The following is a 26,677-nucleotide window of genomic DNA, read 5'->3' on the forward strand; positions in this document are numbered from 1 at the left end:
TCAGAATTCTGACCCTGAGAGAACAAAAATATACTTTGGAGAAAACTTGAAGTTAGCTCTCATCATGTCCTTGAAATACAAACAGCCCACTTTGCCTGAGACTTCAGCCTTGGGTTCATTAGTAGAACTTCAGAAGATGTTTGGGTTTATTAAACACGCATCTTATACGACATTAAGGAGAAATTATGCTATAAGAAAAATGTAAGTTTTTAGAGGTTATGGAATATGTTCTTAAGTTTGCCAATCAGTAAATGCTGGAGTAACAGTTCAATTACTTGTTTCTTGGTTTTCTTAAGGATTTTAAGGGTTAAAAATTGTAATATGTAATTAAAGCTACTGAAAACCAAGTTAAAAGCAGATAAATCACTTGCAACATGTAAAGCCATCAGATAGTGTTCTTACCAACATAGAGTTCTTCTAAATCAGTAAGAAAAAGATGATTACCCAAAATGGGCAAAGAACGTGAACAAGCAGTTCTTAAAAAGAGGACATTCAAGTGGCCAGCGGATGAGTTGAAACCCTGGGGCACTTACAGGAGAGTGAGAGCATGGGAATGGAATGATGTTTACCTGCCAGAGGCAACAGAGCCCCTGGAATGTGATATGGCTTTGTTACATAGTTGCGCTTGGGACATACTTAAGTTCAATTATGTGAAATGGTCATTTTTTATTGTTGGTTATTTATTATTACTGTACTGGAATGTAACTTGGCAACATATGGATTATCCTAACTTTTTTTTTAAATTAATTTATTTATTTTTGACTGCGTTTGGGTCTTCGTTGCTGCACGCCGGCTTTCTCTAGTTGCGGCGAGCAGGGGCTACTCTTCCTTGCGGTGTGCAGGCTTCTCATTGCAGTGGCTTCTCTTGTTGCAGAGCGCAGGCTCTCGGCGCACGGGCTTCAGTAGTTGTGGCACATGGGCTCAGTAGTTGTGGCTCCCGGGCTCTAGAGAGCAGGCTCAGTAGTTGTGGCACACGGCCTTAGTTGCTCCGCGGCATGTGGGATCTTCCCGGACCAGGGCTTGAACCTGTGTCCCCTGCATTGGCAGGCGGATTCTTAACCACTGCGGATAAGAGAAGCCCCTTATCCTTAACTCTTAAATAAAACAAGCTTAGTTTTAGCAAGGAGACATATTTCCCTGTGAATTTTCTTAGCTTCCCCAACCCGGTCAAGAATGTCAGACCCCAGGGTCCACTCTCTGCCCTTAGACTCAGCATCTAGGGAGCATTCCCTTGGCCAACATCTAGAGGGCTATTTTGCAGATATTCCAAAATGATAGCTCTTGAATAATACATACATTGCCAATCAAATTCAAAGTTGGTCTTTTTAAGTGGCAGATCCCTTTTTGTCACACAAATTCTTACATAGAACTCCAACATGTAAGACAGGTAAAGAGGAGCTTGGTTGAGGCCAAGAAGGGCCCTGTCTGCTTTGCCTCCTTCTTGCCTCTGTGGCAGCCCCTCTTTCCAGGGGCAGGACCCTGCAGCCAACACTTTTTCCATGACTTTAAGGAAAAAGTATTGCTGACATTCGGCCGGTGTACACCAGCACTGGATTAAATCTTGGAGACAGAGTTTTGGGTGAAGTAGAAAAGAATAGATTTATTGCTTTGCCAGGCAAAGGGGGGCCACAGCGGGCTAATGCCCTCAAAACTGTGTACCCCTGGAGGGGGTAGTGAGGAGTTTTATAGTAATGGTTCAAAGAGGATGTGATCCGCTGATGGACATTCTTCTGATTGGCTGGTGGTGAGGTAATTGGGAGTCAGCATCTTCAACCTTCTGGTTTCAGCCAGTCTAGGGTCTATGTGCTTGTGGTCAGCAGTTTTCACCTGCAGGGGGTCTGCTTCCTGTACAAACAACTCAGGAGTGTGTCAGGCCTTTATCTGTATCTTTCAGGGAACTGGGAGTTAGGTGATTCTGCTATGTGATGGATTTATAGTCTAAATTGTCATCATTTCCCCAGCCCAACAGCTGTTCTCTGTTTCTACCTCTTCACAATTCCCAATCATAACTCTTGAGTCAGCATTTTACTTCAAAAGTCAGGGACACAGGGGCTTGTATGTGGCTTCAAAAGCAACTTCTAATTTTAAGTACTGGGTTCAACAGTGTTGAGGGAGCTCCATAAGGAAGAATGTATAATCACTTTTGTTAATTTGCTCAGTATGTGCAAAGCTAAAGCATTTTGTTACTTAAGTGTAGATCAAAACATCACACTGGACACTATAAATATATACTATTCTTATTTCTCAAATAGATCTCATAAAGCTAGGAAAAAATGAAATTAAAATGAAACATTAAAAAAAGAATCTAGGGCTTCCCTGGTGGCGCAGTGGTTGAGAGTCCGCCTGCCGATGCAGGGGACGCGGGTTCGTGCCCCGGTCCGGGAAGATCCCACATGCCGTGAAGCAGCTGGGCCCGTGAGCCACGGCCGCTTAGCCTGCGCGTCCGGAGCCTGTGCTCCGCAACGGGAGAGGCCGCAACAGTGAGAGGTCCACGTACCGCAAAAAAAAAAAAAAAAGAATCTAAGGGAAACAACAAAATGCTATTTTTTGCTCTCAAGGGTCCCATTTACTTCGCTGACCCATCAATTGAGTCATCTGTTCTGACTCAAAGCAAGGTCAGTAACTTGTGGGAGGAACTGAAAGGACCCAGAGGTGTCAAGACAAAGTGTAGAAGGTGTTCCTGGAGCCCACAGGGCTCCTGATCAGCATTTCTCAGCAGGGGCATCACTGGCATTTGGGGCAACATCATTCTTCCTTGGGCAAGTTGTGTCTAACCATTGTGAAGCATCTGTCACTCTTGACCTCACACATCAAGTGCAGGAAACACGCAGCTGTCATTGCAATAACCCAAAATGCCTGGACTCCTTTCCAAATGCCCCCGGGAGGTGGTGCCAGCCTTGGCCGAGCATTACCGAATAACTTGCCATCTTAAGGGACAATACAGGGATCTCGCAGCATGGGCTAACGTTTGGGGGTTGGCCCACAACAGTTACTGAGGAGCTGTGAGCTCATGTGACACCACTGAGTATTAAGGTTTTACTTTATAGAGTGTGTAGAACATTTATTGTGTCCATTCTCCAGCTAAAGCTTTCAGTTCAGTTTGGTTTCCTTTTATGACTGTTCATTCTGGCTGCCTTGAATGTATGACTGACATTAGGTTTACTGGAATTGCCGTCATTGTCATTTCTACGTTACAAACACCGCATGTGAAGCTGTGTTTTTCATTCTTCCTGGAGGTCTGACCTCTTTGTTTCTGTGGCTTTGCTCATTTGTATTGGGAGGCATATAGACAGGGCAGTGCTTTTAAAGTGGAGCACTTTTTAATGTTGTGCTGATTTTGAGATATACTCCAGAGGAAAATAAGGGTAAAAATCCATATTTGAAAAAAGGTATGCCCCGAGTGTGGCCTGTTTCTCCATGTCTGCCAAGCTGAAATGATCTCTTAGACGCAAATGATCATGGGCTCTGGACCACCGATTTTACATAATGTAAGCTTGGGAGGCACACCAGTGCAGCTCACCTCTAAATTGTAGAGGGGGAGACGTCAAGGGAAAAGAGTGAGGGCAAAGGAGTAGGAGAAGAATTGAGCAGGTAAGGAATGGCAGGAGATATATCGAGAGAGGAAAATTGATTCTTTAAGCATTCAGTATGAAGAGTTTCATTGTTTCCTGGGCCGTAATTCAGTGTTTTGAATACTTTTTCATGTTTTATGATTAACAGAAAAGTTGGCTAACAGCTTCTTTGAAGGTCACTCGTTTATTATGAAATCAACATAAGCAATTCAGGAATGGGAGATTCCCAATCTCACCTCCTTCCTCTCTCAAAATTGTTTTTTCCTGTCCAACACCTCTCACCTCCTAGCACACCATATGTCTCCAAAGTCCTAGTTAAAGGACTGCCATGGTCCAGGTTCCCAAACTTGCATCATGATAGCAAGAACTTGAGTGCCTGGTCAGTAAACATACAGACCAATGGGCTGTCCCATCGAAGTTCAGATTCAGCTGCTGTGGATTTGGGTCTGGAACCAGGTGCCGTGTATTGTCAGGCACATTTGGGAAGCACCTTGATCTTCCTTTGATAAAAATGTACGTGGCAGGACAACACAGAGACTAAAGTTTTGGATACAAGCTCATGAATATGGGGACAAATGACCTTTTCATTATATGTGAACTTTTCACATGTCCAAAGAAGAAGTAACTTCATTACTTAGAAAATATTTCTGTATGCAAGATATTCTGTATGCAAAATTACACAACACATAGAAATTTCTAGAATACAATAGAAACTCATCCCTGCCCACAGTACATTTCAAGGAAACTTCTCTCCCCACCATCAAATGGCCAAGATAATCAACAACTGTTTTACTTTTTAAAGAAAGAAAAAGTTTGCTTTGTTAATTTTTGTCTGATTTGGAAAAAACCTAGAACATAAATAGAAGATTAATATAGAAGCAGCATACATGAGGTGTAAGATTTAATTTCTAAAACTGCTAACTCACAACCTCTCAGAATTATTTAATACAGTTTAGATGCTTTGGGGAGAAAGAATAAATTACAAGTCATGTTTTCACAACACTTTCAAATGCTTGTGTCTCAAGAGATAATGAAATAGAGTAATAAAAGACCAGGTGTGAATGTAAGTTGATTAAAAGCCAATTCATTTTAAGAAATTAATAATACTAGTTCATATTATTGAGTGCCTAGCAGATGCCAACGCTATGCTTGTTTTTTTAAAATAAATTTATTTATTTTATTTAGTTATTTTTGGCTGCATTGGGTCTTCGTAGCTGCGTGCGGGCTTTCTCTAGTTGCGGCAAGCAGGGGCTATTCTTCATTGCAGTGTGCGGACTTCTCATTGCGATGGCTTCTCTTGTTGCAGAGCATGGGCTCTAGGCGCTCAGGCTTCAGTACTCGTGGCACGCTGGCTCAGTAGTTGTGGCTCGTGGGCTTTAGAGCCACAACTTGCGGGCTTACTTTCTTGGCAGCATGTGGGATCTTCCCGGACCAGGGCTCAAACCCGTGTCCCCTGCACTGGCAGGCAGATTCTTAACCACTGTGCCACCAGGGAAGCCCCTATGCTTGGTGTTTTTATCTATATTATTTCATTTAGTCCACATGACAGTCCTACAAGGGATTATCAGTTTTTCATAAGAGAGGACTATGAGTCCCACAGGAGTCATAGTCCTAAGTCCAAAGTTCTTGTCCAGAGTCACAGAATCTCAGGAATTGTGTCCCTAGTCAGTAAACTAGTGTCTTGGTCCATTTATGGTTAGTCTAAACCATATAACCTTGCCTCTGAATTGGGACACTTATAACAGTGAAAAGGAGTGCTGTGATAATTACAGGTATAAGTCGAGTCTGTCCTGAGGACAGTGGATATTTGGCCACTCATATGTGCATAGAGCTAGTTTATTTAGTCATCAGGCAAAATAAGCATGGGGTGGGGTATAAGAATTGAATTGGGGCATATAAAAATACTTGCTAACTTTGAAAGATGGCTCCAAAATACAAAAGGAAAACTGCAAAATCACAGATAATGAACCTTATGTTAACTTAGTCAATCACAACTCAACTGAAATCTTCTATAATTATGTGTGAATTCTATTTAATAAGTACGGTGATATTGTTACTGAATGCAAGTTCCCGTGCCCGACACACATTGAGGCCAAACAACCAAAACGTCGGAGTTTGGAGCAGAGAAAATGTTTATTGCAGGGCCATGCTAAGCGATGGGTGGGTCGTGCCGAAAAAACCCCAAACTCCCCAAAGGGTTTCAGCAAAGCACTTTTAAAGGCAAACTAGAGGGAGGGGGGCATGGTTAGTTGCAAACTTCTTGGTGCCAGAATCCTTCATTCTTGCAGCTGTCCACATAGGTCATGATGCTCCTGTAAACCTCCAACAAAACACATGTTATTCTCTGTTCTGCAACTTTTTATCTTTATATGAATGGACTCTTAAAGATCAGAGACTTGAGAATGGGCTATCCTGTATATTTCAGGCTATATGCAACATTCTTTTACAAAAGGTGCAGAGCCAGCATTACTAAGCATAGGCAACGGAGCACAAAGGTTAAAGCAAAAGGAACAGATCTAATATAAAGTCAGATTTGTTTTTCCCTATTACAGTATATATGATCTTTTTTTTAAAATACGTTTATTTATTTTTGGCTGCATTGGGTCTTCACTGCCGCGCACAGGCTTTCTCTAGTTGTGGCAAGTGGGGGCTACTCTTAATTGCGGTGCGCAGGCTTCTCATTGCCATGGCTTCTCTTGTTGCGGAGCACGGGCTCTAGGCACATGGGCTTCGGTAGTTGTGGCACGTGGGCTTCAGTAGTTGTGGCTAGCGGGCTGTAGAGCTCAAGTTCAGTAGTTGTGGTGCACGGGCTTAGTTGCTTTGCGACATGTGGGATCTTTCTGGCCCAGGGATTGAACCCGTGTCCCCTGCATTAGCAGGTGGATTCTTAACCACTGCGCCACCAGGGAAGCCCCAGTATATTTGATCTTATGTGCTGCAAAGCCTCCAAAAAAACCTCAGACCGTACAGTTTCCATTAGTCTCCACTGCCCACCATGAAGAAAAGCTTCAAGTGCCACCATGTCCAAAATACCTTTATCCTTTGCATCTAAGAGTGGTCAACATGACCCTTCTCATTTTCAGACCTACAGAGAACTCAAGTGATTTGCTAAAGGACATGCAATGAGTGGTAGAACTAGAAGGAAACATTGCAATTCATGCTCCATTTCCTTTCCAGATTTTGTTCTCTAGACTCTTCTTTTTTTTCAGTTTTAATATTTTTTATTGACGTATAGTTGATTTACAATGCTGTGTTAATTTCTGCTGTACAGCAAAGTGATTCAGTTATACATATGTATACATATATCTATATATACACATTATTTTTTTATATATTCTTTTCCATTATGGTTTATCATAAAAGCTTATATCTGCTAACCCTAACCTCCCACTCCATCCCTCCTCCAACCCTCTCCCCATTGGCAACGACCAGTCTGTTCTCCATGTCTGTGATTCTGTTTCTGTTTCATATATAGGTTCATTTGTGTCATATTTTAGATTCTACATATAAGTGATATCATATGATATTTGTCTTTGTCTGACTTACTTCACTTATTATGATAATCTCTAATTGCATCCATTGTTGCTGCAAATGGCATTATTTTGTTCTTTTTTTGTGGGTGAGTAGTATTCCATTGTATATAGGTACCACATTTTCTTTATCCATTCATCTGTCAGTGGACATTTAGGTTGCTTCCATGTCTTGGCTATTGTGAGTAGTGCTGCTATGAACATAGGGGTGCATGTATCTTTTTGAATTACAGTTTTATCTGGATATATGGCCAGTAGTAGGATTGCTGGATCAATTGGTAGCTCTATTTGTCGTTTTTTAAGGAACCTCCATACTGTTCTCCATAATGGCTGTACCAATTTACATTCCCACCAACTGTGTGGGAGGGTTCCTTTTCTCCACACCGTCTCCAGCATTTGTTATTTGTAGACTTTTTGATGATGGCCATTCTGACTGGTGTGAGGTGGTACCTCATTGTAGTTTTGATTTGTATTTCTAGATTCTTCTTGAGTAAGAGTATTAATCTCCATCATGGACTGTCTGTTCACAGCATTACACACTTCACCCACAATATCACATTCCATATTTTATCAATCTTAGGAAGAGATCTGTACTATTATTATTATTATCTCTTGCCTAGAGATAAGGAAACTGGGGCACTAGGAGCTGAAGATACTTGCATGATCTCACATGGCCCTCTCATGATCTACATGGCCCTCTCAGAATCTCTGTTTTTTTTAAGTTAATTAATTTATTCATTTCTTAATTTACACACACGTAAAGTTTACCTTTCAAGGTGCACAGTTCTGTGAGTTTTGACAAGTGCCTGGCAAGGCTTTACATTAGGTTCTGAGGGATATAAAGAAAAATAAGGTGAAGACCTAGCTTTGAACAGAGTTTATAGTCCAGTGGTCACGTATCCACACTACAGTATCACAGTTTTCCTTCTTTGAGTCAGAAATGCTCTTAGAAATGTGGAAGTGCTTTAATGTTGTTCTGGCAGATACTGGTTTCTTCCTTGATGGGGGTGGAAACTGCCTGTGATCAGCCATAAGCAAAATTTCTGCTGTTTAGGGCTGTGAGCTCAGAACAATTTTAGACAAAAGCAAACTGTGTTAGGAGGGCAAATGCCTATTCTATATAGAATGTCATGTTTGGGGCAAATTACTCTAAAGTGTTTGGAAATACAAGGGAACTGTTTCTGTATTGTGAGGTAGCAACTGTTTCTTTAGTATCGGGTGAGAGATTCCATTTACTACATTTTAAGGATGTAAAGCTAACCATTACCACAAAGAACTTTTTTTATAAGACTAAAAAATCACTTTCCCCTTTGGACTATATCATGTTTAGACCATCAGGAAATGTTTTCTTTCAATAGCTGTTCATTTAGCAACAACCTCCCTGTGTAACACAGAGGTTACAAATGGGAGGATATATATTTAGCTGAATTCAAAACCCATTTCTATATGTTCTGAATTGCATGTGTAAAGGAAAAGCCAATTCTTTTTTTTTTCTTTGATGGGAAGTTTCACTGTTACAATAGTGTTCATTTTTCCTTAATTTATAATTTCACATATATCCAAACAGCAGAAATACGTTAAACCTGTGAAAATGAAAATATCTTTTTTTAAAAAATTTTATTGGAGTATAGTCGATTTACAATGTTGTGTTAGTTTTCAGGTGTACAGAAAATTGATTCAGTTATACATACAAATATATGTATATATACACACACACACACACACACACACACACACACACACATATATTCTTTTTCAGATTCTTTACCCATATAGGTTATTACAGAATATTGAGTAGAGTTCTACAGTAGTAGTTACAGTTGGTTATCTATTTTATATATAGTAGTGTGTGTATGTTAATCCCAAGCTCCTAATTTATCCCTCCGCTCCATAAATTTGTTTCCCCTTTGGTAACCATAAATTTGTTTTTGATATTTGTGAGTCTGTTTCTGTTTTGTAAATAAGTTCATTTATATCATTTTTTTTAGATTCCACATGGAAGTGATATCATATGATATTTGTCTTTCTCTGTCTGACTTCAGTTAGTAAGATAATATCTAGGTCCATCCATGTTGCTACAAGTGGCACTATTTCATTCTTTTTTTGGCTGAGTCATATTCCATTGTATATATGTACCACATCTTCTTTATCCATTCCTCTGCTGATGGTCATTTAGGTTGCTTCCATGTTTTGACTATTGTTAAGTAGTGCTGTTATGAACATAAGGATGCATGTATCTTTTTGAATTGGAGTTTTCTCCAGATAAATGCCCAGGAGTGGGATTACTGTTCTCCATAGTGGTTGTACCAATTTACACTCTCACTCTCAATTTACAGTGTAAGAGGGTTCTCTTTTTCTTCACAACCTCTCCAGCATTTATTGTTAGTAGACTTTTGATTATGGCCATTCTGACTACTGTGAGGTGATACCTCATTGTAGTTTTGATTTGCATTTCTCTGATAATTATTGATGTTGAGCATCTTTTCATATGCTTTTTTGGACATCTGTATGTCTTCTTTGGAGAAATGTCTATTTAGATCTGACCATTTTTTGATTGGGTGGTTTGTTTTCTTGACATGGAACTGCATGTGGTGTTTTTATATTTTGGAAATTAATCCCTTGTAGGTCGCTTCATTTGAAAATATTTTCTTCCATTCTGTAGGATGCCTCTTCTCATGGTTTATGGTTTCCTTTGCTGTGCAAAAGTTTTTAAGTTTAATTAGGTCCCATTAGTTTGTTTTTATTTTCATTACTCTAGGAGGTGGATCAAAAAGATATTGTTGTGATTTATGTCAAAGAGGGTTCTGCCTATGTTTTCCTCTAAGAGTTTTATAATGTCCAGCCTTACATTTAGGTCTTTGATCCATTTTGAGTTTATTTTTGTGTATTGTGTTAGAGAATGTTCTAATTTCATTATTTTACATGTAGCTGTCCAGTTTTCCCAGAACCACTTATTGAAGAGACTGTTTTTCTCCATTGTGTATTCTTGCCTTTTTTGTCATAAATTAATTGATCATAGGTCTGTGGGTTTATTTCTGGTCTTTCTATCCTGTCCATTGAGCTATATTTCTGTTTTTGCACTACTATCATGCTGTTTTGATTAGTGTAGCTTCGTAGTATAGTCTGAAGTCAGGGAGCCTGATTCCTCCAGCTCAGCTCTGTTTTTCTTTCTCAGGATTGCTTTGGCTATTTGGGGTCTTTTGTGTTTCCATACAAATTTTAAAATTTAGAAAAGTCAGTTCTTATGTACAGTCAGAAGAAATCAAGTTATCTGGTTCTTATGTACAGGTAGAAGAAATCAAGATAAAAATGTTCATTTAAGTTTTGGGAAGTTCTTATATGTCTGAGCTCTTTTCATAGTCAGAAATTGATGGAATGCACTTATCCACTGGAGAGGATATCTTTTTTTAATTGAAGCCAAAAGGAAAATAAGAGATGAAAATCTGTGTTTAGACTGTGATCCAGTATCAGTGTTATGATGACCTTCCATTCACTGGCTCATGCAAGGACCATCATGATGCTTTAGTTATGGAGATAAATACCAGAGAAAGTAATGAACAAATAAAGGATTTACAGGCTTTCTCACATCTTATTTTCTATAACTGCAAAATTGGGCATTCAGGAATGCCTGGGGAATCTCTCCAGGGTATCTTTTCTCTGATGATTGATTGGCCTTCAGCTTATATGCACTGGGAAAGCCTCGTTTGCTTCCTAGATTGTCACTGTGCTAGTCTGCACTTTTCTCAGAAGAAGGAAGGCCCCTGGAAAGCCCACTTAAGTTCTCTGACTGGTTTAGTCTTGCTAATTCTTCTCTTGGACTGGAATTCTTCCATTTAAATCCTGGCCGTTGCTGCTATTCATGCCCTGAATTCTGGCCCTCACCTTGATCATCACTGCATCTCTATCTGGGCTCAGCAAATCTGAGATGTCCCCAAACTATAGAAAAAAAAAATGACTTAAATGGGGAAAGGAGTTACATACCTTGTTATAAGTCTCAGAAAGAGTCTTGTGCTGGGTGCCAGGTACCAAGTGTGGACATTTCCTGCCAACTCTTTTCATGAGCTAGATTTTAATATCCTACTCAGAAGAACCCACCTCAAGTTAACATGGAACATGGGGCTTATTTGGAACCCAGATTATTTGGGAAGACAATATAAAACAAGCTACTTGTTGTGATGGTTCAAGAATAATTGTTCTGGAAGAAATACGTTGTGGCAACCCTGCCCACCCATCTGTGCCTCTGGTTTCATGCTCTGCTGGAGAAGAAGAGACAGGAAGAGCTTCTTCATTTCCTGGCCCAATTCAGAGTTTCTGAAAGAAGCCCAGTGAACCTAATATTCATGCACTTTTTCCTTCTAAGGGGTAGATTTTATATATCGTAATGTATTTTTTTCCATTTTGACCAAGGAGTTAGTACATTATGTCTAAAGCCAAATCTAGCTTATCACCTATTTATGTACAGCCTAGGAGCTACAAATGGGCTTAATATTTTTAAGAGGTTGAAAAATAATGAAAAGCAGTTAATATTTTGTGACATGTGAAAATCATATGATATTGAATATTAAATTCCATTGTTCCTAAATAAAGTCCCTAAATAGCCATGCTCATTTGTTTATATATTGTCTAGGACTGCTTTCATGCTACAGTGGCATAGTTGAGTATTTGCAGCAGAGCTTGTATGACTTACAAAGCCTAAAATATTTACTGTCTGGCATTTTACAGAAAAAAAATAAGCTTACCAAACTAGAGCTAGAGCAAATAACATTCAACATAGCAGCTGAATCAGCCCCCACTATATTGCTTTCTCAGTGTTTATTTGCTTAACCATGTATTGCAATGAGTAGCTTTGGTATGGCTATAAACTCTGTTCTGGGAAATACAGAAGGTGCCAAAGATGTATGAAGTTTAGTGTAAATATAAGGAAATTAAAAACTCTTTCAAGTGACTTTTATAGAGAGAAAAAATATTGTAGATAATTTTCTGCATTTGATACAACTAACTCTCCTTTAGGCAAAATAATCTTAGAAAAAGTTTTATTAATTACAATAAAACTCTAATTTATTCTTCAGTTTATTAGTCTGCCTGCCCACTCCATGCTCTCCCCACAAGATGTGCAAATTATTATGAGTTTAGCCTCCTACTCCTTAAAAAATCTTTGCTTCCTTAAAGATTACAGAATGAAGATTTAATTAAATTGAAATTGAGAAAACAGCTCTAAAATCTGGAGTTTGAAGAACATCAATTTAGGGGAGAATTTAGCAAAACACACATCTTGCTGGGTTTATTAGAAGCTCTGAATGATTCTGCTATCTAGAGTCACAGTAGAAGTGTATGTAGTCTTTGCCCCTCATATTTGCTTAAAAGGATCACTTCCTTTAATTACGGGCTTATCTTCTCAGTCATGCTGGGTGTTGTGCTGCCCCATATTTTGCAGGTGAAAATGTGGCTATTTCACCCTTAGAGCATCTGATGGAAAAAGTTGTATAAAGATCCTAATGTCTAGGAGATTTTGAGACATTTATCATCTCTGAACTAGACTTCGAAGAAGTGATTTAGAGTTTTCATGATTGGGTTCATGGTTTCACTGAAGTGCCATTGGAAGCAGTTCCAAGACTTAACAAGTGGGACATGTTTAGGTAAACTGTGGCACAGTGGTTTAGTGAAAAACAAAAACACGATTCAAAATGGTATGGAGATTATGCCAGTATGCAGAAGTAAGTATGAAAAATAACACCAACATTCATAACTAAAATTATATACACCCCCAAGGAGACAAGGGAGTTAAAACAGAGCAGCAATCCTCAAAATGTGGTCTCCAGCACCCTGCAGATCCATGAACTGGGTGTCTGCCATATGAAAAACATGGGAACCCAGAGTTACTGTTTAGAAGCTTTTATAACAACAGTAAGTTTACTGTTGATTAAAAAAAAAAAACACACTAATTTAGCTTGTACTTATTATGTCTTCCTTTTACCTTCTTACTTTCTTTTTAAAAATCTTTTTAAATTAATTTTATTGAAGTATAGTTGATTTACAATGTTTTTTAAATTTCTGCTATACAGCAGAGTGACTCAGTTATACACACACACACACACACACACACACACACACACACATATTCTTTTCCATTATGGTTTATCACAGGATATTGAATATAGTTCCTGTGCCATACAGTAGGACCTTGTTTTTATGTCTTTTTTATTTCATTTTAATTTAGTAATTAATTTTCATTTAGTTATTCACTTTTATTGTATTTCACAAAAGTATGTAATGGACTGGAAAAAATAAACTTCCTTACAGAGAGTTTGAGAAACACTTTGTATATTGAAAAAAAATGTGTTGTTTAACATTAAATAAGTTACACATTTTTAAGAAGAAATGTCATTTTACAGACATGACGATTTTATTTTAATAAAAGGCTCTGGTGACATCTGGTCAGTTATCTGTTACCAAATTACTGTACTTGGCCAGAATGAGAGAGTTGTTTTTTTCTTTTCCTTGGGTTTAAGCAACTTTTAAATACCAAATGCTGTTTATGCAGCAGGGGTGTGGCAACAACATTCTGTTTAAATGGCTAAATCATTGCTGAAACATAATTTAAGGGGGGAAACAGCAACCCTACAGAAATGTGTCGATTAAGTTCCTGTGCAACCAAATAGAAATGTCAGGATCTTCCTCCACTTAAGATGCAGGGACCAGAGCACTGAGGCAGGAGAAAAGAATTTGATTTACAATTTGGGGGAGAAACCAGCAGTAAAATAATTGAGAGCTGGAAAGCACTCTCACTCCTGCTAAATTGCTTTCCTCCTTGCGTGCTCCCTTTAGGGGCGATATTCAGATATTTACATTTAGTTTGCGCATATTTTCTTTCCCTTGTGAGTATTCCATCTTGTCGGATTAGGACTGTTTCTCTGCTGTGATCAGCAAAAGAATATCCTAGTTGCCAAGAATTGGATTATGCCTGAAGCTTTATAAATAGGAAGTGGTTTTTTTTTTTTTTTTTAATGTGCAAAGGTGACAAGCTGGCTAGTCACGAGAACATTCTGGTCCCTAAATTGCAAAAATGTGGATTCTTTTCAAATAAGCTTTAATTTGGGTTTATGAGAATCAGAGACATGAAAAGCACATTGCAAATGTTAAAGAGCTGGTAAAATATTAACAACAACCACTACTACTACAATTATAATTTGTGGCAGATTTAATGAACGATGTTGGTGTTGCTTACAGCTTGCTTTCCCCATGAAGTATTTAAACAAAGGAGGTTTTCCCCTCTTGGCCAGGAGTAATTAATTACCTCTAGGAATTAAGCTTATATTCATGGGTACGAAAATAAGATGTGTGTTGTACTGCCAAACCCTTACTTAGCTGGTTCTCTGAATCGCACAGATATTTAGTCATTTCTTTATAATTTTTGAAAGTCAGTGACAAAATTTAGTTTAGAAGTTTGGTTCTGATGCCAGGTGTTCTGCCCATGGAAGCAAATTTTTATGCCTTACAAAGAGCAAGAATTTAAAGATCAAAAATATCTTTATATTAACACATCTGAGTGCCTCTTAGTTTTATCTTTCTTGCTCACATTAGGAGATGTTTTTGGTTTGCTAACAAGAAATGCAAACCTGACATTCATTTTGATAAGCGCCTCCTGTGAGCCACATTAGGAGCTGCAATCAAAATTCTACTGCTCTCCAAAGGTAAAGCATAAATTATCATTTGGGAAAGAAAAATAGAGGAAAAATAAATAGGAATAGATAATGCAAATTAGGTTTGAGCCAAGAACATGCCTGTTTTAAATTTAAAATTTGCTATAAGCCAGAGCGGATTAAACCCTGGGTACTACCTAGAGGAAGATGGAGATAAATACGAAGGGAATTTTTATTTTAAAAACAGTCTACAGAACCACAAGCTGTAAGCTCTAAAATTGATAGTCTGTGACTCTCCTGGGTAGACATTTGCCCCACATGGACCAGATCTTCCTGGCATTGATTAGCGTGGGCACTGTGGGCCATGCCTTCTCATACCTACTCTCACACCTACAGGTTACATGCAAGAGCCCACTCGCTCTTGGAATTAAAAATAAATGTACCTTTGTCATGAGCCTAAGTCAGCCCACAGTTCTGCATTGCCCTCTGACTAGGAGGATTTTAAGAGCAGTAAATGACAAATGGGGGGTTAGAAGTTTAAATTACATGTGATTGTGCACACACATGCACACATACACCCACACATGCACATACATACACACCACACAAACACATGTACACACACAAATGCACATATCCACACATACACACATGCACATATACATGCATTCATACCCACATATGCACTAGAAGCCCACCTACCTAAGGGGATGAGGATTGATCAAGTTAAAGCAAATAATCCTAGAAAAATATGTGATGCATACGTAACTTAAATATTTTAACTTAAAACACATCTATGTGCATTTTAATTTTCCCATCTTTTGATGGAAAGGTTTTTTTTTTTTTTCCATCAAGTGAGGATCTCCAAGAGCAAATGAGGCTTTTCTTGAGCAGGGTTCTGATGCTCTGAGGGCGTCTATGGTTCTTACATAAACTTATACTCTTGAGGAATCATCTGTCCTTTCCAGCTCAGGTTTTTTTCAATGGAAAACGTGCTCAGAACCTAGGCAGCCACCTGTGGGCAGATTTGGCCTGGACTCTCAAGACTTTGTTTTAAAGCTTTTACAGTTCTCCCATCACACCTAACTTGATGGCAGTAAATTCTGGCAGCCCCTCGCCTCCTTTATCTGGTCTTTCCAAAGGATTCAACTTCGTTTTTATGGAAAACACTCAATCCTTTTAACTTTTCCTTTGCTTAGTATTATTTACTAGATTTTATAATTCTAAAAGAAATAGTACTTGCATAGACAGCTTTGGAAGAAAACTGATGCTAAGAGCATACAAATTGAAGGGTTTCAAATGGACATGCATAAGCATACACAGTTACCTACCAGCTTCCAGCTTCAGTATCCACTGGATTTTGTCGCTAAGTTTTGCAAAGAGAATGGAGGTGGTGTTGATTTAACCCTGTTTTCCTAATCTAAAAAGCTCAGAATAAAATTTGTGACACATTCCCAGACATTTATAGAACCTGATGGTCTCTATTTTTTCAGTAACTTGACCTCTGACTTCATCTTCTTTTTCTACATTTATTTTTCATTAAAGCTTTTATATTTTCTTTTTATGTTCTTTTTTTTTTTTTTCTTTTTTTTTTTGCGGTACGTGGGCCTCTCACCACTGCAGCCTCTCCCGTTGCGGAGCACAGGCTCCGGACGCGCAGGCCCAGCGGCCATGGCTCACGGGCCCAGCCACTCCGCGGCATGTGGGATCTTCCCGGACCGGGGCATGAACCCGTGTCCCCTGCATCGGCAGGCCGACTCCCAACCACTGTGCCACCAGGGAAGCCCTATGTTCCTTTTACTGTGAGAGACGTCCAGTCCTTCGCTAGAATGACAGTGTGACTGTGCTGAGTAAGTCTTCGTTTTTGCTGTTGTAAGCACAGTAATAGTTCATGTTTTACAAGATTTAAGTTCTAAAATGAGCACATTATGAAAAAAGTATTTAGCTAAAATGACCCTTGGACATTGCTTAAGAAGGCTCTGGTTGAGTCCAACATATATCTCCAGAGGTCTGAAGCATTGATCCTCCCATAAGCTTGGAATAGATCATTTTGTTGAGAGCTGGGTGAAGTACTTTGGCTTGTGTTTAGGGAAGTATCTGACAAATCATAGATGTGTTTCAAACCAGAGTGGTGTGGGGTGGTCACACTCTGAGAAGGGCTCCCGGGAACCAAGATTTATGCCCCTCATCTAAGGCATCTTATACCACGTTGTGCCTGGTTTTATTTAAGTATGCGTTTCTCCCTCTGGACTAGCTACGTCTCCTCTTCCTGACAGGAGAGGACAGACACTCATTCTGTTCTCTTTGCCCATATTCACTGAGGATATGCTCAGCAACTGTGAAAGAGTTAAAATGAAAATGGAAGTGGAAAATTAGAAAAATGTGTGCACTTGGACTCTCAGGGCCCATTCTTCCCGTGTTCACCAGAAATCCTTAAAATACGGACTTACTAATTTTATTACCAACTGTACGCCTCTTAATAAGTGACACGGTGGTTATATTTCCTGTTAATAAACCAATATGTTCTATTAATAAACTAATAAACTGATAGTCTGCAAAATATAACTGCACATAATACCTGTTTTAGTGTTTTCTTTGGTAGACTGTCAAGGCATGGCTGTTATTTTTTGTGCTTTTTATCCATTTCTGACTAATCTTCTTTATTCGAATTGCCTGAACTGGAGTATTTTTTAGTTCCAACAAATTTGGGAACGTAACATTTGACACTTTTGAGACTGTGACCCCTGAGAACAAACACCTGGTTTGATTTTAATGTGGCATCACTGCATCGTGATTTAAGTTTCTGAGCATGGGCTTGGGTGAGACTGCCTGCTTTCAAATCTCAGCTCTCCCACTTACCAAATGCAGGACCTCAGGCTATTTATCTAATCTCTGTGCACCTCAGTTTCCTCATCTGGAAAGGGTATATTAATAATATCTCCCTTGTGGAGTTATTGTGAAGATTAAGTGAATTCATCTATCTAAGGCACTTGAATCAGTACTCATATGCCATAAGTTCTCAGCAGGTGATTATTATTAATGTCAACTTTGTGTGTGTGAGAATGGCATCCACACCAGTGGCTGCCCTATGAGTAGCCAATGACTGGGTACAATGCAATCATGATGCCTCAGTGTTCTGGTCTTTCACCGCCTCCCTCCTCTCCCATGCAGGTGGCCCCGGCCATTAAGGAGCGGATGATGAAGAAGGGGAGCCTCATGCTGGGCTACCAGCCCCACCGGGGGAAGGTCAACTTCTTCCGGCAGGTGCTGATCAGCCCTCAAGTCAGACGGGAGGACATGGACTTCCTCCTGGATGAGATAGACCTTCTGGGTAGGGACATGTAGCTATGGTTTTTGATCCCCCAGAGGCACAGGTCCTGCCCTGGAGGGTTACAGATCCAGGGCATCTGGGGGCACATAGGAGATTGCAGCCTATAGGAAATGAGAAATAGGAAACATGCCACATCCTTGCCCAGCAAAACCAAAATGCTAAGCAAGTAGTGTTAAGGACTCTTTAGCTGCCTGGGTGCTACTGCTGCAATGAAGGATTTTCTCACGGATGATCCCTGGGGCAGAGCCTGGGAGAGAGTTTAGTGAGTACTACGTGGGCTCTGGATTCTAAGCTTTCATTTCTCTTGAAAGAACATCGAAATTAATGGGTTAAAGCAGTGGTTCTCACAGTGTGATCCCTACATCCCAGCAGCACCTGGAAACATGTTAGAAATGCAGGTTCTCAGCCCCGTGCCAGACCTACTGAATCAGAAACTCTGGGGGTGGTCTGGGTATTCTGAATTTTAAGGAGCCTTCCATGTGATTCTGAGGCAAGTTAAAATCTGAGAACCAGTAGTTTAGCACAACTTTGAATTGACAGAATAAGCACTCTTATGTGTTGCCAGCAAAAGGATATCTAATATTTCAGTGGTTCCTGAGTCGGTCTCTGAAAATGCAGCTGTGGCATCTGTAGCACAAATGTTTAGGGTCATCAGAAGTGTATCAAAAGTGTTTTTTAAAAGAGAAACTATATAAGATGGTTACTTTATAAAAAGTATCTTTTATGCAGACTAAATGTTTATTCTCAAAAGTTAAAATTAGCCATAATCTATTATAAATTATCTAAATTAGAGATAAGGATAAAAGACAAACACTTTGTAGTGTAGTCCTTTTAATCAAAGCAATAGTCCTAATTCACTTCCCAAAATCATTCGTGTCATTAATTGGGAGTAGACGTTAGGCATATATGTCTCTAATTAGGTACCTCTTTAAGCTTGAGGGGCCCTTTTTTTATCTTGTTCTCTGCTTGTAGGAAAGAACCAGAATGAAGTCCAGGGTTATACAACACTCCCTTTCGCAAGCTTTGAAATGTCAGTGTAGACTATTAAGTGATTTATATTGGGCAGAGAATCTGAGAATTAGAGGTCTTTCAGGGCAAACACCTCCTCCATTTCTCCTGGGAATGGATAATTGTAATTCTATCTAATCCTGGTCCTAGATTTATAGCAGAATTTTCTTTGACTAAGAAATAAACAGAATTCAGAGGTGTGGGTGCAGAGTTCAACAAAGTATAATTATGAATCTAATTAGAGCTGTGATTTGGAAGGCACATGATTGCAGATTGTTCAAGTATTAGACGTAGCATATTCAATAACCATTTTGTATGCCTTCCCTAACTTACTTAAATTGTGAAGACTTAAAAAGCAGATGTGTACTATTTGCTTTTATTCCATATTCTCATTTTAGGGTGTGTCATTTCTCAATATCTCCATCAGTCAAAGAATATTTTAATCTTTCTCTGAATTACTTCAGTCTCTGGTGATAGGTGTTTGTGTGTGTGTATTGCATTTCTTGTTGCCTTTTTGTTTTAATGTCTTCCTAAAATGTTCTGAAATTGATGTTTGCAGTAATTTGGGTTTAATGAAATAAAAAGCAATGTGAGCACACCGTGTTTGGCTTTTCTCTTCCTGTCACCCCCCTTTACTGGATTGTACCAATACATTTTATTTATTTATTTTGTAAGTAACACAGTCATTTTATTTTATTTTTTAATATTTTTAAGTGTTAAAATCTTTTTTTTAATTTTTATTTTATATTGGAGTAGAGTTGATTGACAATGTTGTGTTTGTTGTCAGTGTACAGCAGCTTGATTCAGTTATACATATACATATATCTTTTCTTTTTCATATTCTTTCCCATATAGGTTATTACAGTGTTGAGTAGAGTTCCCTGTGCTATACAGCAGGTCCTTGTTGATTATCTATTTTATATATGTTAATGTGTACATGTTAATCTCAACCTCCTAACTTATCCCTTCTACTACATTTCCCCTTTGTTAACCTTAAGTTTGTTTTCTAAGTCTGTGAGTCTGTTTCTGTTTTGTAAATTAGTTCATTTGGTACCAATACATTTTAGAAGTAATTTGGGCTCTGTTGACATTTTAGTTAAATAATTGAGACAGTAGGTTGGAAGTGGTCTGTTTTTTAGTTAACACCTGGAATAAGGTGGAAAAAACAGTTAATAGCCAAGTATGGATTTGCCTCTTGTTCAGTCTTTCTTCATCTACAAGGCAGGTCATGGGAGACTCAATAGCCTGAGCTCTGCTCCTGTTGGGCCTTTTTTTTGAAAGATGACAGTTCCTTGCTCAATGGCAAAAAAACCCAACTGCTACCAGTACTTTGAACATCCCAATCCTTTCTCCTTAAAATGTTCCGATATACCACCCCCAATCAGGTACTTGACTGAATGGTCAAGAAAAATTTTTTGATAAAAGGTTAATTGTAATTCATTCACCCTTTAAATGTATTGCTAATGGGCCTACTATGTTCCAGACTGTTATCTAGGATGTAGGGAATACCCAGTGACTGAAATAGACAAAATCTCTGCTCCTGTGAAGCTTTCTATATCCTTGGGGCTGACAGTCAAGTCACTATGTAACAAGTCAGGTGGCAATGTGTATTTTGAAGACAGAGAGTAAAGGGATGGAATATGGTAGCTGTGAGGGTGGACTTGGCTGTCGGAGAGAAGTTGGTTAGGCAGGGCCTCGCTGACAGGGGAACCTCTGCATGGAGGTCAAGGAAGTGGAAAGAGAGCCCTGTGGGTATCTGGGGAAAGGGCGTACCAGGAGGAGGGCTTGGTAAACTAAAGGCTGAGGAGCTGCACTTGTGATCCATCCAGGGACCAACGTGGAGGTAAGTGTGGCTGGAGTGGAGGGACTGATGGGGGTGAGTGGTAGTCAGGATAGGGTGGTGGAATCAGGGACGTATCTGGGAGTTAGGACACTGGACCATGTAGATGGAGACTTAGATGGAAACACACTGGAGCATCTGAACAGCGTATTGACATGATTCAGCTTATATTTTTGGAGGATCACTCTGATTGCTGTTTGGAGAATAGGGCGTGCATGGGCAAGGGTGGAGATCAAATGGGGGCAATTGCAATAGCGCAAACAAGAGACTGTGGTGGTTTATGCTAGAGGTGTAGTGAAGGAAGCGGTGAAAATGGGTCTGATCCCAGAGGCACTGAAAGGTGGAATCTTGGCTAACGGAGTAGAGTATTTAAAAAGAAATGAGAAATGAAGGATAGTTTCATTTACCTTTGGCTTGGGCAACCATAAGAAAGGAATTGCCATTACTGGGTGAGGGCTGCAAGAAGAGTAGCTTTACCTGGTTTTGGTCATGTAAAATGTGAGCTGTAAGTCAGCCAACCAGATATGATACAAGAAATCTCTTACAGAGTCTCAACTTCCGGGGGGCCATTAGACTGAACCAATGAAGCATTGGACACCCAGACCATTAAAGTAAATGCCCCTGGGACAGGGGGAGTATGTGGAGTGCTATAGCCAAAAGGAGAAAGATAATATAGGTTTCCTGTTTCTTTAACCTGTTAGTCCTGCAGGTGCGGTGTTTCTCATGGCAAATTCTACAAGTTTGAGCCTCCTCTAATGCAGAAAACCAAGGATGATGGTGACAATAGCTAACATTTACTGAGTCCATACGACATGCCAAGGACTGTGCCAGCTAGTACATCTACATGGTCTTACACACACCTTACAAAACTCGGTCAAGGTGAGAGTTTTATTATCCTCATTTTACAGTCAAGGAACCTGGTACACAAATAGTGTAAGAAAATTCTCCAAGATTATCAGACTACTGAGTGGTAGACCCCAGGGTCAAATCTAAATCCACCTCACCCCAGAACCCAGGCTCTAAACTTCTTCACTTTGCTATTGTAGATGTATAGAGAGAAAAGGGTCATCTTGAACTAATCCTAGCAATCTGTGTCTGACATCCCACAGTTACTTGGCAAACAGAAACATCAAGAACTAGGTTGGTCTAAGAGGACAATAATTATACTGTCATGGCCCCTTTCTCAAACCAGAGGATAGGAATTTTCTTGTCTGCTTTTTGCCATTGAAGTTGGAGGGCAATAGCCTAGAGGGCATTTTGATTTGAAATAGAAATTTTAATAGGGACCCCAGTGGAGGTGAGAATAAATATTTTCTTAGTATTTGGCCATTGCTTTCTCAGACCTTTGTGAGCTCCATGCCCACATGGGCAAATGCTTACTTGACAACTCCACTCAGGTCCCACTCAAACTCAGTGTGCCCAAAACTGACTCAGGATTTTCTACACCCCTGTTCAAACAAGTTCCTTTGTCCATGCTTCCATCTCAGCGAATGACATCATTATCTAGTTCAGCAAACCAGAATTTATAATTGATGCTTAATATCTCTGTCTCCATCTCTCCCCCAGTGTCCAACCTACGAGCAGACCTTGTTGGATTTACCTCCAAAACATGTCTCCAGTCCATCCATTTATCCCAGCTCCATTGTCATGTCCAAATTCCAAACTCCTTTCACCTCTCCTCTGGACTATAGCTATAGCCTTCTTAGTGCATCCACACATTGATTCTGGGCTTTGTCCCATCTGCTCACCAAACTGCAACCATATTAAAACACAAACTGATCCTGTCTCTCACTTTCTGTTTTACAAGCTCTGCAGAAGGTCTTCAGAAAAGCTGTTGGTCAAGCAAAGCTAATTAAAACTTTATTAGCCCTACTGAGTATGGAGCAACACTGCCTTGAAAGAGTTTCAGTGGGGTCTCAGAAGGGGGAGTTGAAGAAGCCTATTTACAGGCTTCAGGTGTGTGCTCAGGTGGCTTAAATAGTGGGTCTTTTAAGGCAAACTGGTTGGGACACAGTCCGCCATGTAATGGTGTAGGGTTGGTGGGCACAGCAAGGGGAGTGTCTTGGCACAAGTCTCCATAAATAAATTGTGTGATAAGTGAGCTGTTTCTACAGCTGAGCCCTCTTTTGTCCTGATGGGAGAGATGAGTCAAGTGTTTCTCTGGATAAGCTGGTTGGCAGAAATTTCCTAAAGCAAACAGTAAAGTTACTCACTGATTTACAACATGAAGTTTCTGAGCGAAAATCTCCTGAAACAAAATTAAATCATGTTGGCGTAGGTGATCGCGACCCTGATAGTTAAGCTATACGAAAGCAGGTGATTTTAATCCCCAGGATAAAGATCAAATTCTGGAAGTGGCTGCCAAGGCACTGTGTCCTTCCAGCCCCATACAGGTTGTGTTGTGCTGTCACCCACCTCATGGGAGCCGGAAGTTGGGCTTTTTTCAGATCCCACCCCTCCTTTTTTCCCCAGCTGTCAAAACCTTTGGATGTAGTCCTGCCTCTTCCTACAATGCTGTTTCCCCCTCCATCTAGCTAAACTTCTGCGTACAGTTCTGGTCCCAGCTTGATTCTTTGTTTCTTAGGGATGTTCTCTGCCTGCCTTCCAGCCACCCAAAAGGGGATCTGTCCCAATATAAGCTCTCTATAATTTTCTTAAAATATTCGTATCACTATTTGTAATTATATATTTCTATGCATTTAAAAATTAGACTATAATATCCATAGGGGGCTTAGCACATAGTAATTAATAAATAATCGTGGCTGTGAGGAAGGTTGGCAAGTAGGTGCATTTAGTTTGCCTTTGGAGATGATAACTTCTCTATTTAGGGAACACCTGGATACCTAAATGTAAAATAACTAACTCATGTCTTAGAAAAAGCTTTTAAATCACCTTTAATCTTTTTTTAATTTTTAAATTTTATTTATTTTCTAATACAGCAGGTTCTTATTAGTCATCAGTTTTATACACATCAGTGTGTACATGTCAGTCCCAATTGCCCAATTCATCAGACCACCACCACCCACCCCGCCGCTTTCCCCCCTTGGTGTCCATACGTTTGTTTTCTACATCTGTGTCTCTATTTCTGCCCTGTAAACCGGTTCATCTGTACCATTTTTCTAGGTTCCACATATATGCGTTAATATATGATGTTTGTTTTTCTCTTTCTGACTTATTCACTCTGTATGACAGTCCCTAGATCCATCCACGTCTCTACAGATGACCCAATTTTGTTCCTTTTTATGGCTGAGTAATATTCCATTGTATATATGTACCACATCTTCTTTATTCATTCGTCTGTCAGTGGGCATTTAGGTTGCTTCCATGACCTGGGTATTGTAAATAGTGCTGCAATGAACATTGGGGTGCATGCGTCTTTTTGAATTATGTTTTTCTCTGGGTATATGCCCAGTAGTGGGATTGCTGGATCGTATGGTAATTCTATTTTTAGTTTTTTAAGGAACCTCCATACTGTTCTCCACAGTGGCTGTATCAGTTTACATTCCCACCAACAGAAGTCACCTTTAATCTTAAAACACATGCTACAAACTGAAATGTCAAGTGTTCTGGTTAGTATATGCATCCCTGCAGGAAAAGAGAAGAGTTTCCCCCTAAAAATGAATTTAGATTGACTTATCTGAGAAAACTTTTCTTCTTGGGAGTAGCATGATTTTGATTTCTAAATATTTTCTCACAAGAGAATGTCAGGCTAAAGCCATATTCATTTTAAGAATCACAAGTTACAGGTCGGTTAACATTTTATGAACACTGCCTAGGACCCACTCATATTTGACATATTCTGCAATTCTGACTGATAGCTCATAACAATGTAGAATACAAATAGCCACAAAATGTAACCCAAGTGAATAGTGAGTCCTAAACAATTTTTTTCTGTTATTTGAAGGCTCTTCTATGGGCAGGTCATGTTCTGCTGCAGACCAAGGGATGAGAAGGTTGTTACACCATTATGGAAACACAGCTGTTCTCTCTGCAGGAGGAGGCCTTTCTGTGGTGGGCTGGGTGGGGCAGTGGGTGAGCATCGATGCTGGAGGAACTTCATTACCTCCTCGCCTCCCTGCCCTTGGAAGAGGGCCCTATTGTCACATTGGAGAACCTGTGCTAAACCTAAAAATATGTCTTCCAATCCTACTTAAGTCAACATGTGAGTTGAATTTTTAGTTGAATGATTATTAGGTTGTGCCATGTTTTTCTAAGGCCTCTCACATTTGGGTCTCCAGAGAGGAATTTTCTAGAGGATAAATTTTGGTATTTCTCACATCCTTGGGGCAGAACCACACACCTCAATCTGCATGGCTTCTGGGGAGGTCTTATATTCATATTAGAGGGATTTGCTGGTCTGCCAGGCAGGTGCACACACATTCCTTCGAATCTGGTGTGCAAATGATAAGGATCTGTTTGAGATTCTCCACTTCCTGCAAGCACTGGATGCGCGTTATAGTTGCAGTCACATAATCAAGTCTAGGTGGGAATTTCTGCATCATGTCCCCTAACGTGAACAATCCAGGGTGAATTGCCAATCCTGGAGATTACTCATAAGCAGATTATATGACATTTGGGCCTGTTCCATCCCTCCTGGGGCTAAAGCTAAACCACTGGAAAAACACTCATGTGCCTAATCCTGTGTGATTTCTTTCTGTCTTTACCATCTCTTTAGCATATTACCTGAGCTGCACGTAACCTCTGGTTTAATGCTTAGTCAACAATAAAACTGTCACCTTTGGGGCTAGGTTTTATTCATTAGCAGAAGATTTTATTTATAATATTAGACTTCCCCATCAGTTATTAAAAATCAGTTGCCTATATTTGCAGAGTCTATTTCTGGGCTCTTTATTATTTTATTTTATTTTTATTTTATTGAAGTATAGTTGAGTTACAATATTGTATTCTATACAGCAAAGTGACTATAGTTATATATATATGTATATATACTTTTATATATATTTTTTTCTTATGTTCTTTTCCATTACGGTTTCTAACAGGTTATTGAATATAGTTCCCTGTGTTATACAGTAGGAGCTCGTCGTTCATCCATTCTATATATAATAGTTTGCATCTGCTAATCCCAAACTCCCATTCCTTCCCTCCCCTACCCCTCCTCCCCTTGGCAACCGTAAGTCTGTTCTCTATGTCTGTGCGTCTATTTCTGTTTTGTAGATAGGTTCATTTGTGTCATATTTTAGATTCCACATATAAGTGATATCATATGATATTTGTCTTTCTCTGTCTGACTTACTTCGCTTAGTATGATCATCTCTAGGTCCATCCATGTTGCTGCAAATGACATTATTTCGTTCTTTTCGATGGCTCAGTAATATTCTATTGTATATATGTACCACATCTTCTTTATCCATTCATCTATTGATGGACATTTAAGTTGCTTCCATGTCTTGCCTATTTTAAATAGTTCTGCTATGAACATAGGGATGGATCTATCTTTTTGAATTATAGTTTTCTCTGGATATATGCCCAGGAGTGCAACTGCTGGATCATATGGCAACTCTTATTTTTAGTTTTTTGAGGAAACTCCATAATGTTTTCCACAGTGGCTGCACCAATTTACATTCCCATCAACAGTGTAAGAGGGTTCCCCTTTCTCCACACCTCTCTAATGTTTGTTGTTTGTAGAGATTTTAATGATGGGCATTCTGACTGGTGTGTGGTGGTACCTCACTGTCGTTTTAATTTGCAGTTCTCTAATAATCAGCGATGTTGAGCATCATTTCATGTGCCTGTTG

The 26,677-nt window shown here is 39.5% G+C and overlaps 1 protein-coding gene across 2 annotated transcripts in view; it reads left to right on the forward strand.

Moving 5' to 3' along the window:
- The window catches only part of GADL1 (glutamate decarboxylase like 1), a 190,073-nt gene extending 170,396 nt beyond the window's left edge, over positions 1–19,677 (forward strand). For both annotated transcript variants that reach the window (XM_060164089.1, XM_060164090.1), the window contains one exon: positions 17,914–19,677. In XM_060164089.1, the coding sequence (XP_060020072.1) occupies positions 17,914–18,087 (174 nt within the window). In that variant the 3' untranslated portion in view covers positions 18,088–19,677. The remainder of the gene's footprint in view (positions 1–17,913) is intronic.
- Positions 19,678–26,677: the final 7,000 nt, after the last annotated feature.

This window comes from Lagenorhynchus albirostris, chromosome 10 (genome assembly GCF_949774975.1).
Source record: "Lagenorhynchus albirostris chromosome 10, mLagAlb1.1, whole genome shotgun sequence".
In the NCBI taxonomy this organism is placed as follows: domain Eukaryota; kingdom Metazoa; phylum Chordata; class Mammalia; order Artiodactyla; family Delphinidae; genus Lagenorhynchus; species Lagenorhynchus albirostris.